Source organism: Mustelus asterias, chromosome 14, assembly GCF_964213995.1.
Source record: "Mustelus asterias chromosome 14, sMusAst1.hap1.1, whole genome shotgun sequence".
Taxonomy (NCBI): Eukaryota; Metazoa; Chordata; class Chondrichthyes; order Carcharhiniformes; family Triakidae; genus Mustelus; species Mustelus asterias.
Genome location: NC_135814.1, coordinates 50,727,926 through 50,741,618, shown reverse-complemented (window position 1 = coordinate 50,741,618; position 13,693 = coordinate 50,727,926). Strand labels below are relative to the sequence as shown.

At 49.7% G+C, this 13,693-nt stretch overlaps 1 protein-coding gene across 1 annotated transcript in view; it reads right to left on the bottom strand.

Moving 5' to 3' along the window:
* kalrna (kalirin RhoGEF kinase a) overlaps nt 1-13,693 on the bottom strand; it is a 790,772-nt gene that overhangs the window by 379,060 nt on the left and 398,019 nt on the right. Inside the window, exons 7-9 of the mRNA XM_078228353.1 lie at nt 4,950-5,141; nt 1,222-1,353; nt 338-568 (exon numbers count right to left, since the gene is read on the bottom strand). Of these exons, the coding sequence (XP_078084479.1) occupies nt 338-568; nt 1,222-1,353; nt 4,950-5,141 (555 nt within the window). The remainder of the gene's footprint in view (nt 1-337; nt 569-1,221; nt 1,354-4,949; nt 5,142-13,693) is intronic.

The following is a 13,693-nucleotide window of genomic DNA, read 5'->3' as shown; positions in this document are numbered from 1 at the left end:
CCTATTGGACTCGAAACATTGGGTGAGGTTCTCCGGCCTCCCAGCACGTGTTTCCCCCTGGCGAGAGGTGGCGTGTTATTTGCTAGCAGCGGGATTCTTTGGTCCCGCTGCTGTCAATGGGAATTCCCATTGATGTCACTCCATGCAGGCAGGAAACCCGCAGGTGGGGTAGCGCTGCCGGCGGGACTGGAGAATCCCACCAGCGTGAAGGGCCGGAGGATTCAGGCCATTGACTGTTTCTCTCCACACATAAGCTGCCAGACCTGCTGAGTTTTTCCAGCACTTTCTGTTTTGATTTCAGATCTCCAGCATTGGCAGTATTTTGCTTTTATTTTACCTGTTGAACGTCCTGCTGGAAAACACACAGCTGAAGTCGTTGATGCAGTCGGACTTTGCGGTGTTGCCAGATACTTTCAAGCCTTCGCTGGTGATGCAACACTTCATGCACAATGTCTAAAACTCGATGAACTGCTTTGGAGTAGTTTGCAGTTGCAGTGAGGGAGTCAGAGTTTCCTGGGCTCAAAGGTCGCTGCAGTACATCTAGGAGAGCTTTGCCATCCTGACTTACCTGAAATAAACATAACAGCTGAGTTTTATCAAAAGTGAAATGCTGAACTAAAGAATTGATTCTGGCATTCATAATTATATTCATAATTAGTCGATCATGATTCAGTTAAATTCTACTAGTTTCCTTTAATGTTTCTCCCTTTTCCACTACTAAATATTTGTATCCAACTTACAACGGAGTCGATGTTATTTACAATCGTCAGCTCTGCCTGACTCAAACCATCATGCTCAAAATAGTAGTTTGAAGTCTCATGGCCTCGGAATGCGTTTTCACCAATAAAACAAGCTGACAGTATAACCAATTATCTGGAACAATACACATTTTCAAGTGCAAGAGGACCATAAAATGGGATCCTCATGAATTATGTAGTACAAAAATTGTAAACATCTCAAATGGTTTGAATTAACGAGAGAACACGGTTATTTTATACTGGCTATCAACTGATTAAACTGCAGAATTCACGGAAGTCAGGTCAGAATTTTCAAGGGAAAGGGTTAGGGAGTAACTGATTAGGAATTGCCTTAAAATCAAATAAGTGGAGGAAGTTGAAAAGAAAAGCACAGAAACCAAATTACAATCAGTGGAATGACAGGCCAAAGAAAGCAATTTGATGACGGTGTATACTTCCTGGAATGAATGGATCACCTCTTTACCTCTGCATATGCCTGTGTGATCTGCTCATACAGTGTCTGATGATGGTGAATGGCAATCTCCAAATCTTGCATTTCAGACGGAAGTCCTCCCTCAGCACAGGTTTTGCACCAGATATCAACACTTGATAAATACTAAAATAAAAATGGAAACAGCTATTAATGGTAATTATATTTTGCTATTGAAAAAAATCTCAGTGAACAGAAGCAAAAGGGATGAGAATATTTAGACAGTAAGTTAAGATTTGCAGTGCACTTCATATAAAGTGGAAGATGCAGTTTCAGTGTACCTTCCAAAGGGGAATTGGATATGGACCTGATTTGTAGGGCTTTGGGAAAGAGGGCAGAAGAGTCCTAATTGAATTGTTCTTGCAAAGAGCAATGATGATAGGCCAAGTGGCTTCCTTCTTTCCTTCTATGCTGTATGGTTCTTTCTTTCTTTTACAGGATTAACTTTGTACTAATCCAGTTTTGCTAGAATTTAAATCTTAAGACCCAGCCATAACTGGGGTTTGGAATAAGGAATTAAAGTGGATGAAACAGGGATGTGCATGGTCGGAAGGAGGGCGAGAGGGATCCACCTCGCCCCTGAAGCAAGAGATTCAAAAGATTTTGTCATTGTCATACTTTGATATCAAGTCACATCCATATCCCACTTGGTCAGCAAGGAAGCTTTAAAATATAACCAAAGTGAGCTTCCCTGGGTCTATTGCGTCCTAGCTCCTGTCTGTCACCAGCTTAGTCAGGCACGTAGTTAAAATGATGTGCACATACCCATCATGTTATTGACTTTGTCATCAAAATAAAGTCCCCGCTTCTCTGGGTAAGTAGCCTTTAGGTTTAGTTGAAAGGGAGAGTGGGTGGGGGAGCCGGAAAGAAGGACATAAGGAGCCATTAGGACTGGCAGCTAGCTGTAAGCTGAGCTGATTGGATAGGTTTTAAGGGACTGTCCTAAAGTAGGAAAGAGCGGTAGAGAGACTGAAACATTCAGAGAAGAATTCTTGAATTCAGGATTTGGATAGTTAAAAGTGTTGCCAAGGGAGGTGAGATCAAAACTGGTGGTGCCAGAATTGGAAAAGTGCAGAATTCTCTTTTAAGTACAACTATTTATACACATAAATTACAAGCAAGATTATTGGATTTTGGTTTTCAAATGTAGCGGGCCAGGAGACAATGGGAGATTTGCGGCCAGTGTTCATATGATTAGCGGGCCTGGGATGGTAGTCTCCGCTGCAAGTGGTTCCCACCAGCGGGGTTTACAGCTGCTCCCCACAAATAGGGAACAAGCGTCCTCACCCCGCTGTGGGGACAGAGGCCATTGAAGCCCCCCGGGAGGTTAAGGGCAAATGAGGTGGTGCCCCTTGGACAGTGCCAACCTGGCAGTGCCAGCCTGCTAACCTGGCAATGCCCACCAGGCACATTGGCACTCCCTACCGGGCACTGGTGGTGCCAAGGGGGCAGGGCATATGGAGGTGGGGCAATCCAATACCATCCTGTAAGTGGGATTGGTGGGGGAGGGAGTGATCAGGGCTGGTCATCGGGTGGGGGTGTTGGGGTTGGTCATAACGGGGGAGATCTGGGCTGGCCGGGGGGGGGGGGGGGGAGGTGGGGGGTGGGGGGAGGAGATCGGGGGGAGGGTGAGTTCCGGTAGGCAATCAGGGGCGGGTTGGAAGGCTGGTGATTGGGGGGTTCCGGGGAAGGCCAGCAATCAGGTGACCGGCGATGGGGTTGTCAGTGTGCATGCGCCAATCTCTGCACTGACAAATCGCGCATGCGCAGTGGCCCACTCAGCACTATGCTGCCGGCTTCTCAGGCGGGATGAGGCCCCACCCCCTACTTTTCAGCGTGAATCAGGCTGAGGCACTCTGCATTGCACAGAGTGTCGGAGATTCAGCCAGGTAAGTGCGTCCAAAAAACAGGCAGGAAATACTTGCTTTGGGAGAATCCCGGCCATGATCTCCAAAAGTCTAAAATCTGAGTAATTAATGTCGAATTTAACATATGCGGTTATAATAAAACAGTAGCTCTGGTTATAACAGTCAAAGGTTTTTGTGAGTTTTCAATATTATTTGTTCCTTGTGTTGGCAGGGATAGATTAGAGTCTCCATACATTGTGAAATCTCAACCAAACTGGAACGCTACCAATTCATGGTACTGCACATATATAGCAATAACCTCTAAAAGACCCTTCAATTGACACTTCACATTGTAATTTAATGTTGAGTATTACATGTTTACTACTTAGAACACTACCAACAGTGAGAGTGATTAGGTAATTAGAACTTGAAAAATATATACAACCCAAAGGGACGGGTATAATTACAATCATTTGTACCAGGATTGCTCTTGTGGGGGAGTTTGTTCTTTTTAAATCTTTTATGTGGATAAAAATACTTGCTTTTAGCAATAAGCATTTGGAATGGCAAGAGAAAAGGTATGTCTTGTGCTCTTATTAAAAACAGTGGGGGTGAGAAATTCATTTGCATAGCACTGCTCTGAATAATTTCCCTATTGATATCATTGACGAATCTTGTGTCTGCCACGGATATGGACCCAGGAATCAACCTAGTCTGCAAAGGAGCTCTGATGATGCCTCAGGACTTCTTAATTCACAGCCTCTAAATCAACTGAAACAATTTTAACACCAGGGACTGAATCAAAGAACCTGACAGCAATACAGTACTTCATAAAGCTGATACTTGTTGGAGCTTTGCAAATCAGACTCCTTGGTCCCAGAAATCAATTTCAAGGATAATTATCACAAACCTTTCAGTAAGGTTTTCAGTACTTGTAAAAGGCACATTACACGTGTCCTTCTTACAGTACAGCCCAGAAAAACCAAGAAACGGGGATCATTTAAATTGAAAAGGTAAAAAACTATTACCATTAACTTTAATCAATAAAACGCTGATAACCTCCCTGGAGTGACAATCAGCGGTGGAATGCCACTCCGTAACGACTTACCTGCGCTTTCTGACTCAGGTTGGGTGGGTGATAATGAAGAAATCACAGCTCCAGCGGCAAAATACAAAATAAACAGAGCAAAGGAGAACATGTCCCCTATTTACGGCACTGGCTGCCATAAAGCAAGTGAGGTGAAAGGTTTAATTGAAAGGGAGAAGGTAAATTGCTAAGGTAAGTGAAGAGAAGTGGATGTGGGGGTTCACTGGCATCGATGGGTGGTGGTGGGAGTGTGGGGGTCCAAACATGGGTGGGAGAGGAGTGTGGTCTGGATATCACTGGCGGGTCCAGATGTGTGGGGATGGGGAATACTGTGGAGGGTGGGTTGATTCGCTGGGAGTGGTCTAGAGGAAGGGTCCCAGGGGGTGGAGGGTGTCCCATGTGGGATTCGTTCTGGGTGTTTGAGACAGTTACTCTGAAGTTAGAAGTGCCATTTATCCTTCTAACTCTTTCAGAGTAACTACGAGTGTAAAACTGGCGGAACCATTTGAAGTTAGCAATTTAAATCACTTTGTCGGGTGGTTCCCAGCACGGCGCCAATTGCCTAGGAGAAGTTAGCACTTCTGGACAATTGCTGGTTAAACCCTTAACTGGGAACTTCCAAGAGGGATTCTCCAGTTCATCTTTAGGGTACCCTCCCCACTCCCCGACATTGGGGAGCCAGAAAGTTATGGGCAAGTTATAATGTAATATTTATCCTGCTGGTAAAGATTTTGTTTGTCTGTGCTGACTCTGAGATGCATGTGCAGAGTCTTTTTCCTGAAACTCACCTGTTCAGCCTTCTGGTGAAATACCGCAGACATTGCCAAGATAGTGCTACGCTCATCTAGAGCAGCTGCAAAACTTTTCCACTCTTGATCGAGTTGAGCAGATATCTGCTTGATCTGCTGAGATGCATAATGACCAGCCTCTGAAAGCCTGGATGCAACAGACATGATGCGATTGATGTTGACATATGCATTCTGAAAAAGCAGAAGATTGCCAGTTACAAGATTAACTGAAAATGTCTTGTCACCAGCTCCATTCATTAGGAATTCAGCAAAATAGATGGATTAGCAAATTAACATCTCTAACTTATTTATACTCTGGTTCAGGTAGTCACTCTCTTCCTTCAGTAAAGGAACACTTTTCCATTTGCATGTAATTAAAAATGTCGTAACAATATCCTTTAAAGAAATATCTAGAATATATAATAGCATACTCAAAGAAACTATATCAAACAAAACAATACCATGATACAAAGAGTTTTACCTTCCCATTTATAGCAAAGCTCCAGCAAACACAGGCAAATCATTAATTACATGAAACTTTAACCTGTGGCATATAGAAATAATCTAAGAAAACAAACAGCAAAACTAGGTGTCCCATTTACATACAGTGCATGATTTGTTCTGTAACATTAATGCTGGAATCGTTATGTTATCAGCCTTCCTCACACTTATTTCGCATACACTCAGGGTGGAATTTTAAAAGATTTTTTCGAAGTGTCCAGCTAGCGTCAAAACGGGAGAATTCCTAACCCGTTTTTTGGGTGAGTTTTCATGCTCAATCATATGCACTCAGTCTTTGAAAATATGAGCTAGACCATTTCTAGCCGCCAGAGGCAGTGGGCAGGGTCTAATTCACCAGACAGCCAGCAGCTTAGATCGGAGCCACAAACTGCATGCGCAGGAAAAGCAGAAAAAAACAGTTCTGCTGACAGAACCACCATCACCCCCCCGCCCCCTCCCCCTCCCGCCCCCAGCCAGATACAGCACCCACCCCCCCCCATGGATATCGGAGATCCTCCCCAACATTACTGATCCCCTTGCACATGGCCCCCTCATCACCCCCCTGGCCCCGACTGACATGACCCTCTCTCTCCCCTGCCCCCGATCATCACAAAGAGGCACAAATCCCATCCCCCACCCCTGCTTCATCAGCCCTCCTGCAAGTGGCACGGTGATTAGCATTGCTGCCTCACAGTGCCAGGGACCTGGGATCGATTCCCGGCTTGGGTCGCTGTCTGTGCGGAGTCTGCATGTTCTTCCCGTGTCTGCGTAGGTTTCCTCTGGGTGCTCCGGTTTCCTCCCACAGTCTGAAGGACATGCTGGTTCGGTGCACTGAGCATGCTAAATTCTTTCTCAGTGGATCCGAACAGGTGCCGGAGTGTGTTGACTAGGGGATTTTCACAGTAACTTCATTGCAGTGTTACTTTATTAGTTGTGACACTAATAAAAAAAATAAACTTTAAGAAGTATTGACTTGGCTTCCCCTCCATGGTAACAAGACAAACTGCATTGAACTCGCCGGAATGCTCTAACAGGCGCGTGACTCACCTAAACTGCCTGAAGCTGATCTGCCCTAATAAAGGAGAGCTACACAAAAACCCAAGGAGGGACAATCAGGCAGCAACGCAGGAAGAAATGGCCTCCAGGAAGACAGCACCCTGTTTTTCAGATGCAGATCTGGCCAGGTTGCTGGAGTTGATGGAGGAAAGGCTCTTCCCCCAGAAGGACACATGTCCCAGAGGAAATGATGGAAACGCAGCCTGGGAGGTGGTGGCAGCATGTGTTAGTGCCAGGGCACCGGCCAGGAGAACCGGGAAGCAGTGCCGCAAGAAACTGAATGGCCTCATCTGGGCAGCAAAGGTGAGTGTTTTACCTCATTCAGCATCTTCCCCCTAAGTGACCCTCAGATCCCCCCCACCCCCAGCACCTCAGCCCCTGACCCCCAAGCACTTCCCTTCTCCCTCCCAAGAGTATCAGAATGCTTGCTCTCTGAGGGCCATCCCCTGAAACCCTGCAGGACTCGTGCCATCAGATTTTACATGTTTCCTCTGTCCCCACAGGAGAAGAATACCCGTAATTGCTGGGAGACGGTGAAGACAGGGGGTGGTGTGCCTGAGATCCGGGTCCTCAACCACTTTGAGGAGCAGGCACTGGAGCTTGTGGGAGAGGAGGGGATGCGGAGCATTAGCGACAGCATGGTCAGGCTGGAGCATAGAAGTGAGCAGCTGCCAATCCTCCACTTGTTGTAGAAATCTCAAGTAAGTTGAAAACTGCCCATTTCCTCTCCCTCCTTTTCACTTAACCTTGTGTCCTGTATTGCAGGAAGGGACCCAGACGCGCCTGGGCTATCTGGCATTGCGGTCGCCACTGCTAATCCCACTGATCCTGCCCCTGACGGCTCAGAAGACACCTCGGAGGAAGCCGATGAAGGAACCTCCGAGGCCGGCACCAGTTTTGCGTCAGCTTCCACCTCACAACTCACCATTGCAGAGACTCTCACATCGGTGGGTTAAGTTAGTGGTGAGGCATCTGGGTCACTCTCTGGTGCGCTCGACACATCTGATAATGTACATCAGGTGGAGGAGGGAATGTCTGAGCTCTTGGCACGTGAGGGCCTGCCAGGGGCGAGGACTCAGCTGGCCCCAGGCTACATGCTGGGCCTCTGAGATCACTTGTCCCTCAGCTGCTGGAGTTGCAGCAACAGAGCCAGGGAATGCAGGAGGAGCTGGCAGTATGAGTGGCAGAGTCCAAGCGATGGCCACTCATACAGCAGGCCACGGCAAAGTCCCAGAGGGCCATGGCTGAGTCACAGCAGGCCACAGCTGAGAGCCTCAACATACGTCCTGAGATTTTGCGGCCCATGGCTGAGGGGCTGCAGAGCTTGCAGGAGACCCAGTGGGATAGCGCCGAGGCACAGTGGCCTATGGCAGTAGCCTTTGAGAACGTGGCCCAGTCACAGAGGGTCATAGCTGAGGGGCTGCAAAGCGTGGCCCAGTCTCAGAGGGCACTTATTGCTGCCATTGACAGGTGGCCCCCGACTCATAGAGCCATCGCAGAGGGCTCGACCACCATGGCAAGAACGCAGGTGGTCCTCCAGGATTGGCAGGGCCAGGTGATGCCAGAACTTTTGGAGCTCACTGCAGAAGCACCACCGTCCCATGCAGTGACCCTGGGCCACAGAAACCCTGAGAAAACAGCGGCTGTGGCTACATCTTCTGACTCTTCCCTTCCTGACACCGAGGCATCTCAGGGGCAGTGGGATGAAGAGGGTGTCATGGATAAGTCCCTGACATCTGGAAGCCGGCCAGGGCCCTCAAGGTCCAGGCTCTCCGGAGGACGATTGCCAAGGGCATCACAGGCCACGCGGCGTGGTAGACAGCTGGCCACCGGCATCTCCAATATACATCCTGGGGAGACACCAAGACGTAGTGGTAGGCTATGTAAGGTTAAGAAGTTGTAGCGGCACTAAGATGGCAAAAGTGAAGGGCAGCACTGGGTAGACAGAATATTAAAGTCTCACGTTCACGTGTTTTTATATTATCACTTACTTTGAAAGCACTATTATTGGCAACAATAAGTGTTATTTCACCCCACACCTGTGACTAACTTGTCTCTAATTCGCTTCTAACAGGAATGTACTTACCCCGAGGTCACCGGAGGGGGAGGCCCCTCAACGCACTTCTACTGAGAAAATCAAGGCGCTCGAAGAATTCACTGGCTGCAGTGGGTGGCATGCTTTGGCAGCGACTTACAGAATCTGCCATGGCATCCCCCGAACCCATGAGAGATTCTCTCCACCACACCCCACCCACCCTGGGGCCCTGCATGTGGGTTTAGTGCTCCCTTACTCACCACCCAGACCTGGGCCCAGGTGCCAGCATGCATGCGGAGCTCAGGTAGGAGTCAGACAAGTTTGCACCAGGATATCATTACCGTGGCGCATAGCAAGTCGTCATCACCCGCCTGCCTGCCACAGAACCTCACTAACACAGCGCACCCAGGCCCATCACTCCAGTGTTACAATGTTGCAGGAGATTGTAGGACACCAAGGGAGAGGGAGGGTGGGGAGAATAACCCACGTGCGACAGGCACAGGCACCCAGTGACCAATGCGTGTGGTGACCAGGGCCTCCCTTGCTGCTTTCGCATGCCTGACCCCTGTTGCCACCAGGTGGTGTTGCTTGTCGTCATCCTTTTCCTCCTTTTCTTCCTCCTCCTGTTCCTCCTCCTCCCCCTGGGCGGCCTCCTCCCCAGCGATGCCTGGCTGGTTGGCCTCCACATCCTCCTCCTCAAAAAGGTCTTCTCGCTGTTGTGCCAGGTTGTGTAGGGCACAGCACACCACAACAAAGCAGGACAATATCGGGGGGCCCTGCCAGAGCGGTCCAGGCATCGAAACCACATTTTGAGGAGCCCTTTGCATTGCTCCACTATTGAATGTGTGATAATGTGAGCCTCATTATATCAGGTGTCCACATCAGTCTCAGCTCTCCGCACAGGCGTCATCAGCCAAGTCTGAAGTGGGTACCCCATGTCCCCCATGAGCCATCCCTGCACCCTGGGCTCCTCCGCAAAGACCTCCAAGATATCGGAACTCCTCAATATGAAACTGTCATGCATGCTGCTGGGGTGTCTGGCACAGACGTGCATGATATTCAGCTTATGGTCACACACCAACTGCACATTTATTGAATGGAAGCCCTTTCTGTTCATGAATCTTCACCCGGGGAATGACATGGGCGCAGTCTATAACCCCCTGCACATTTGGCATCCCCGTGATGGCCGCAATCCTGCAGCCTGGGCTTCTTGCTGGGCCTGGTCCAGGTCAAATTTAGTCTACTGTCAAGCCCAGGCATAGAGGGCATCCGTGACATACTTGACACACTTATGGACGGATGGTTGGAAAATGCCACAAAGGCCTCCACTGGTGGTCTGGAAGGACCCGGTGGCGTAAAGGTTTAAGACAGCCGTCACTTTCACAGCCACTGGGAGTGGGTGCCTCCCCGTGCCCTGAGGTGCCAGGTCCTGTAACAAATGGCACAGGCGTTGCACTGTCTCCTTTTGGAGCCGGAGACGTCCAACAGTCCACACAATGTCCAACAGTCTCTCGAAGGACACTTTCGTGTGGAACTGCCAGGGTCTCTGCTCCCTCCTTCTCCTGCCCCCCCGCCTTTGGGGCGAATGGCGGCCATGTCCTGCCTCCAGCGGCCATCTCCCTCTACTTCTGCGGGTGGTAAGGCCTGGGCCTCCTCTGCCCGCAATTCATCCTCCTGCTCCCCCTCCTCTTGAGCTCCAGCAGCAACCAAAAGAAGAGCAAAATCAATGGGTTGCATTGCAAAAGCCAAGTCTTCAATCTGAAGGCGGGGAGGGGGGAATTTGGGGGAGGGGAGAGACAGATGGAGAGGCTAAAAAGATTGTAGGCCCAGCAACACCCAGTCCTCATACTTGCCCACTGACCCCCAGCAACACACACTCCCCATACCCGCCCACAGACCCCCCCCCAAGTAACACACACTCCCCATACCTGCCCACAGACCCCCCCAGTAACACACACTCCCCATACCCCGCCCAACAGATCCCCAGCAACACACATTCCCCATACCCCCCCCACAGACCCCCAGCAACACACACGCTCCATACCCCCCCACAGCCATCCAGCAGCACACACTCCCCATATCCCCACAGATCGTCAGCAATACACACTCCCCATACCCCCCCAAGACCCCCAGCAACACACTCCCCATACCCCCCCCCACAAACCCCCAGCAACACACATCCCCCATACCCCCTGCAGACTCCCAGCAACACACATTCCCCATACCTGCCCACAGACCACCCCCAGCAACACACACTCCCCATACCCCCTGCAGACCCCCAGCAACACACACTCCCCATACCCCCCGCAGAGCCCCAGCAACACACATTCCCCATACCTGCCCACAGACTCCCCCCAGCAACACACACTCCCCATACCCGCCCAACAGACCCCCAGCAACACACACTCCCCATACCCCCCGCAGAGCCCCAGCAACACACATTCCCCATACCTGCCCACAGACTCCCCCCAGCAACACACACTCCCCATACCCGCCCAACAGACCCCCAGCAACACACACTCCCCATACCCCCCACAGACCCCCAGCAACACACACTCCCCATACCCCCACAGACCCCCAGCAACACACACTCCCCATACCCCCCACAGACCCCCAGCAACACACACTCCCCATACCCTCCATAGACCTCCAGCAACACACACTCCCCATATCCCCCCGACAGACACCCAGCAACACACACTCCCCATATCCCCCCGACAGACACCCAGCAACACACACTCTCCATACCTCCCCACAGACCCCCAGTAACACACAATCCCCATGTCCCCCACAATCCCCCAGCAACACATACTCCCCATAACTCCCCACAGACCCCCAGCAACACACACTCCCCATAACCCACCACAGACCCCCAGCAGCACACATTCCCCATACCCCCCACAGAACCCCAGCAACACACATTCCCCATACCCCCCCACAGACCTCCAGCAACACACACTCCCCATACCCCCCCACAAACCCCCAGCAGCAAATATTCTCCATATCCTCAGCAACACACACTCCCCATACCCACACACAGACCCCCAGCAACACACACTCATACCCCCCCCCACAGACCCCCATCAACATACTCCCCATACCACCCCCACAGACCCCCAGTAACACACACTTCCCATGCCCCCCCATTCCCCCCCACTCACAAACACACACCCAGAACCCATGCAGTAGTGGCCACAGGCAGTGCTGAGTGACAAGTCCTGAGGTTGCAACACTGCCACTTTTGAGAGTTTCCAGCCCATCCCCCACCTGCAACAGTGCTTGCTGTTGCCAGCACTAGGACCCAGAGTCAGCGCTAAGACCCGAGTTCAGCGCACTGAGCCGGGTCCATGCTGAGAGTCTGAGGTTGGACCCCGTGAGCAACAGCAGCCCCCTATCCCTCACACGCTCGCAGCACCCACCCCGAGATGAAATGCAACATGGCCGCCATGAAACAACCCCCTCTGAGCAGCACGGAGCAGTTTGAAAGCGGAGACTTACGTTCTCGCTCACCCTCACTGATCAAGCGCCTGAATGCGACTTTTCTACACGAGGTGTTTTCCTGACCGATCCGGCTGCAGTGAACGAGGTTGTTAAGACAGGTGAGCTGGGATGATTGGGAGTGAAGCTCACTGATTACATTGTGATGAATGCAAAAAAATGCAAATTGACATTTTGCCAGTTTTGGGCGGGCTCCCGATTGTGCGATTTTTGTTCTCGGTAAAATGGGAATGGACGTGAAAACGGGCGCCACTCCCAGTAGTCACATCACACCCGATTTTATGATATTTTCCCAAGGCAAAATGGGCACGATGAGGTCGGAAAATTCCACCCTCAGTGTCTAGCTAACAACAGTGAGCTAAAATAAAAGCAAAATACTGCGGATGCTGGAGAACTGAAAAAAAAAACAGAAAATGCTGGAAAGACTCAGCAGTTCTGGCAGCACCCGTGCAGGGAGAAAACAGAGTGAAGGTTTCAAGTCTGATGTGAGACTTCAGGACTCTTCTGAAGAGTCATAATGGACTTGAAACATTAACTCTGTTTCTCTCTCCTAGATGCTGCCAGACTTGCTGAGTTTTTCTAGCACCTCCTGTTTTTATTATGTAACATGTTGCCTCTTGTACCAGAGGGACAGTAGTGTCCACAGTCTCCATTAACTGGAAGGCATTGTACATATAAATTGATGCCAACAAATTCTATAATATTCTGGTAGAGGACACGAAATTCTCTGTTTAGTTGACAAAAATGGGAAATTGTTTGACAGCTTCTCACACTGGCTGATAAACAGAAATCATTAATATTTCCTCCCTCACTACACTTATCCGCAGACTCACAGAATTGTTACAGTGCAGAAGGGGGCCATTCAGCCCATTGTGTCTGTACTGGCTCTCCAAATGAGCAATTCGCCTGGTGCCATTCCCTTGTCTTCTCCCCAGAACCCTGCATATTCTTCCTTTACAGATAACGAGTCTAATTCCCTTTTGGATGCTTCAATTGAAACTGCCTCCACCACATTCCTAAGCACTCTCTGCATGAAATGTTTTTCCATTTATCACTTTTGCTTTTTTTGCCAATTATCTTAAATCTGAACCCTCTCATTCTCAATCTGTTAACATGCCAGAAGATCAACATTGCCCTCAGCACGATTTTCCCTGAAGAAATCCCTGCTGACATTCTTTAATTAACCAACATTTGTCCATCCCATCTGACTATTAATTATGTTGCTAATTATGGTTTCTAGAAGTTTCCTCATCACCGACTGATTGACGTGCTAGGCTTATCTTTACACCCTCTTTTTGATAAGCATGTAGCATTTGCAATTCTCCAGTTATCTGGCACCACCCTTGAGCCTAAGAAAGACTGAAAACTTCTGGCCAGTGCCTCTGCAATTTCCACTCTCATTTCCCCCAGAATCCTTGGATGCATTTTATCTGGTACTGGTGCCTTATTTAAGCACAGTCAGCCTATCAAACGCCTTCTCCATAAGAATTATGAACTCTTCTAGTGTCTGAATTATCTCACAGAAACCCTATAGTGCAGAAGGAGGCCATTCGGCCCATCGAGTCTGCACCGACCACAATCCCACCCAGGCCCTACCCCCATATCCCTACATATTTACCCGCTAATCCCTCTCACCTACGCATCTCAGGATCCT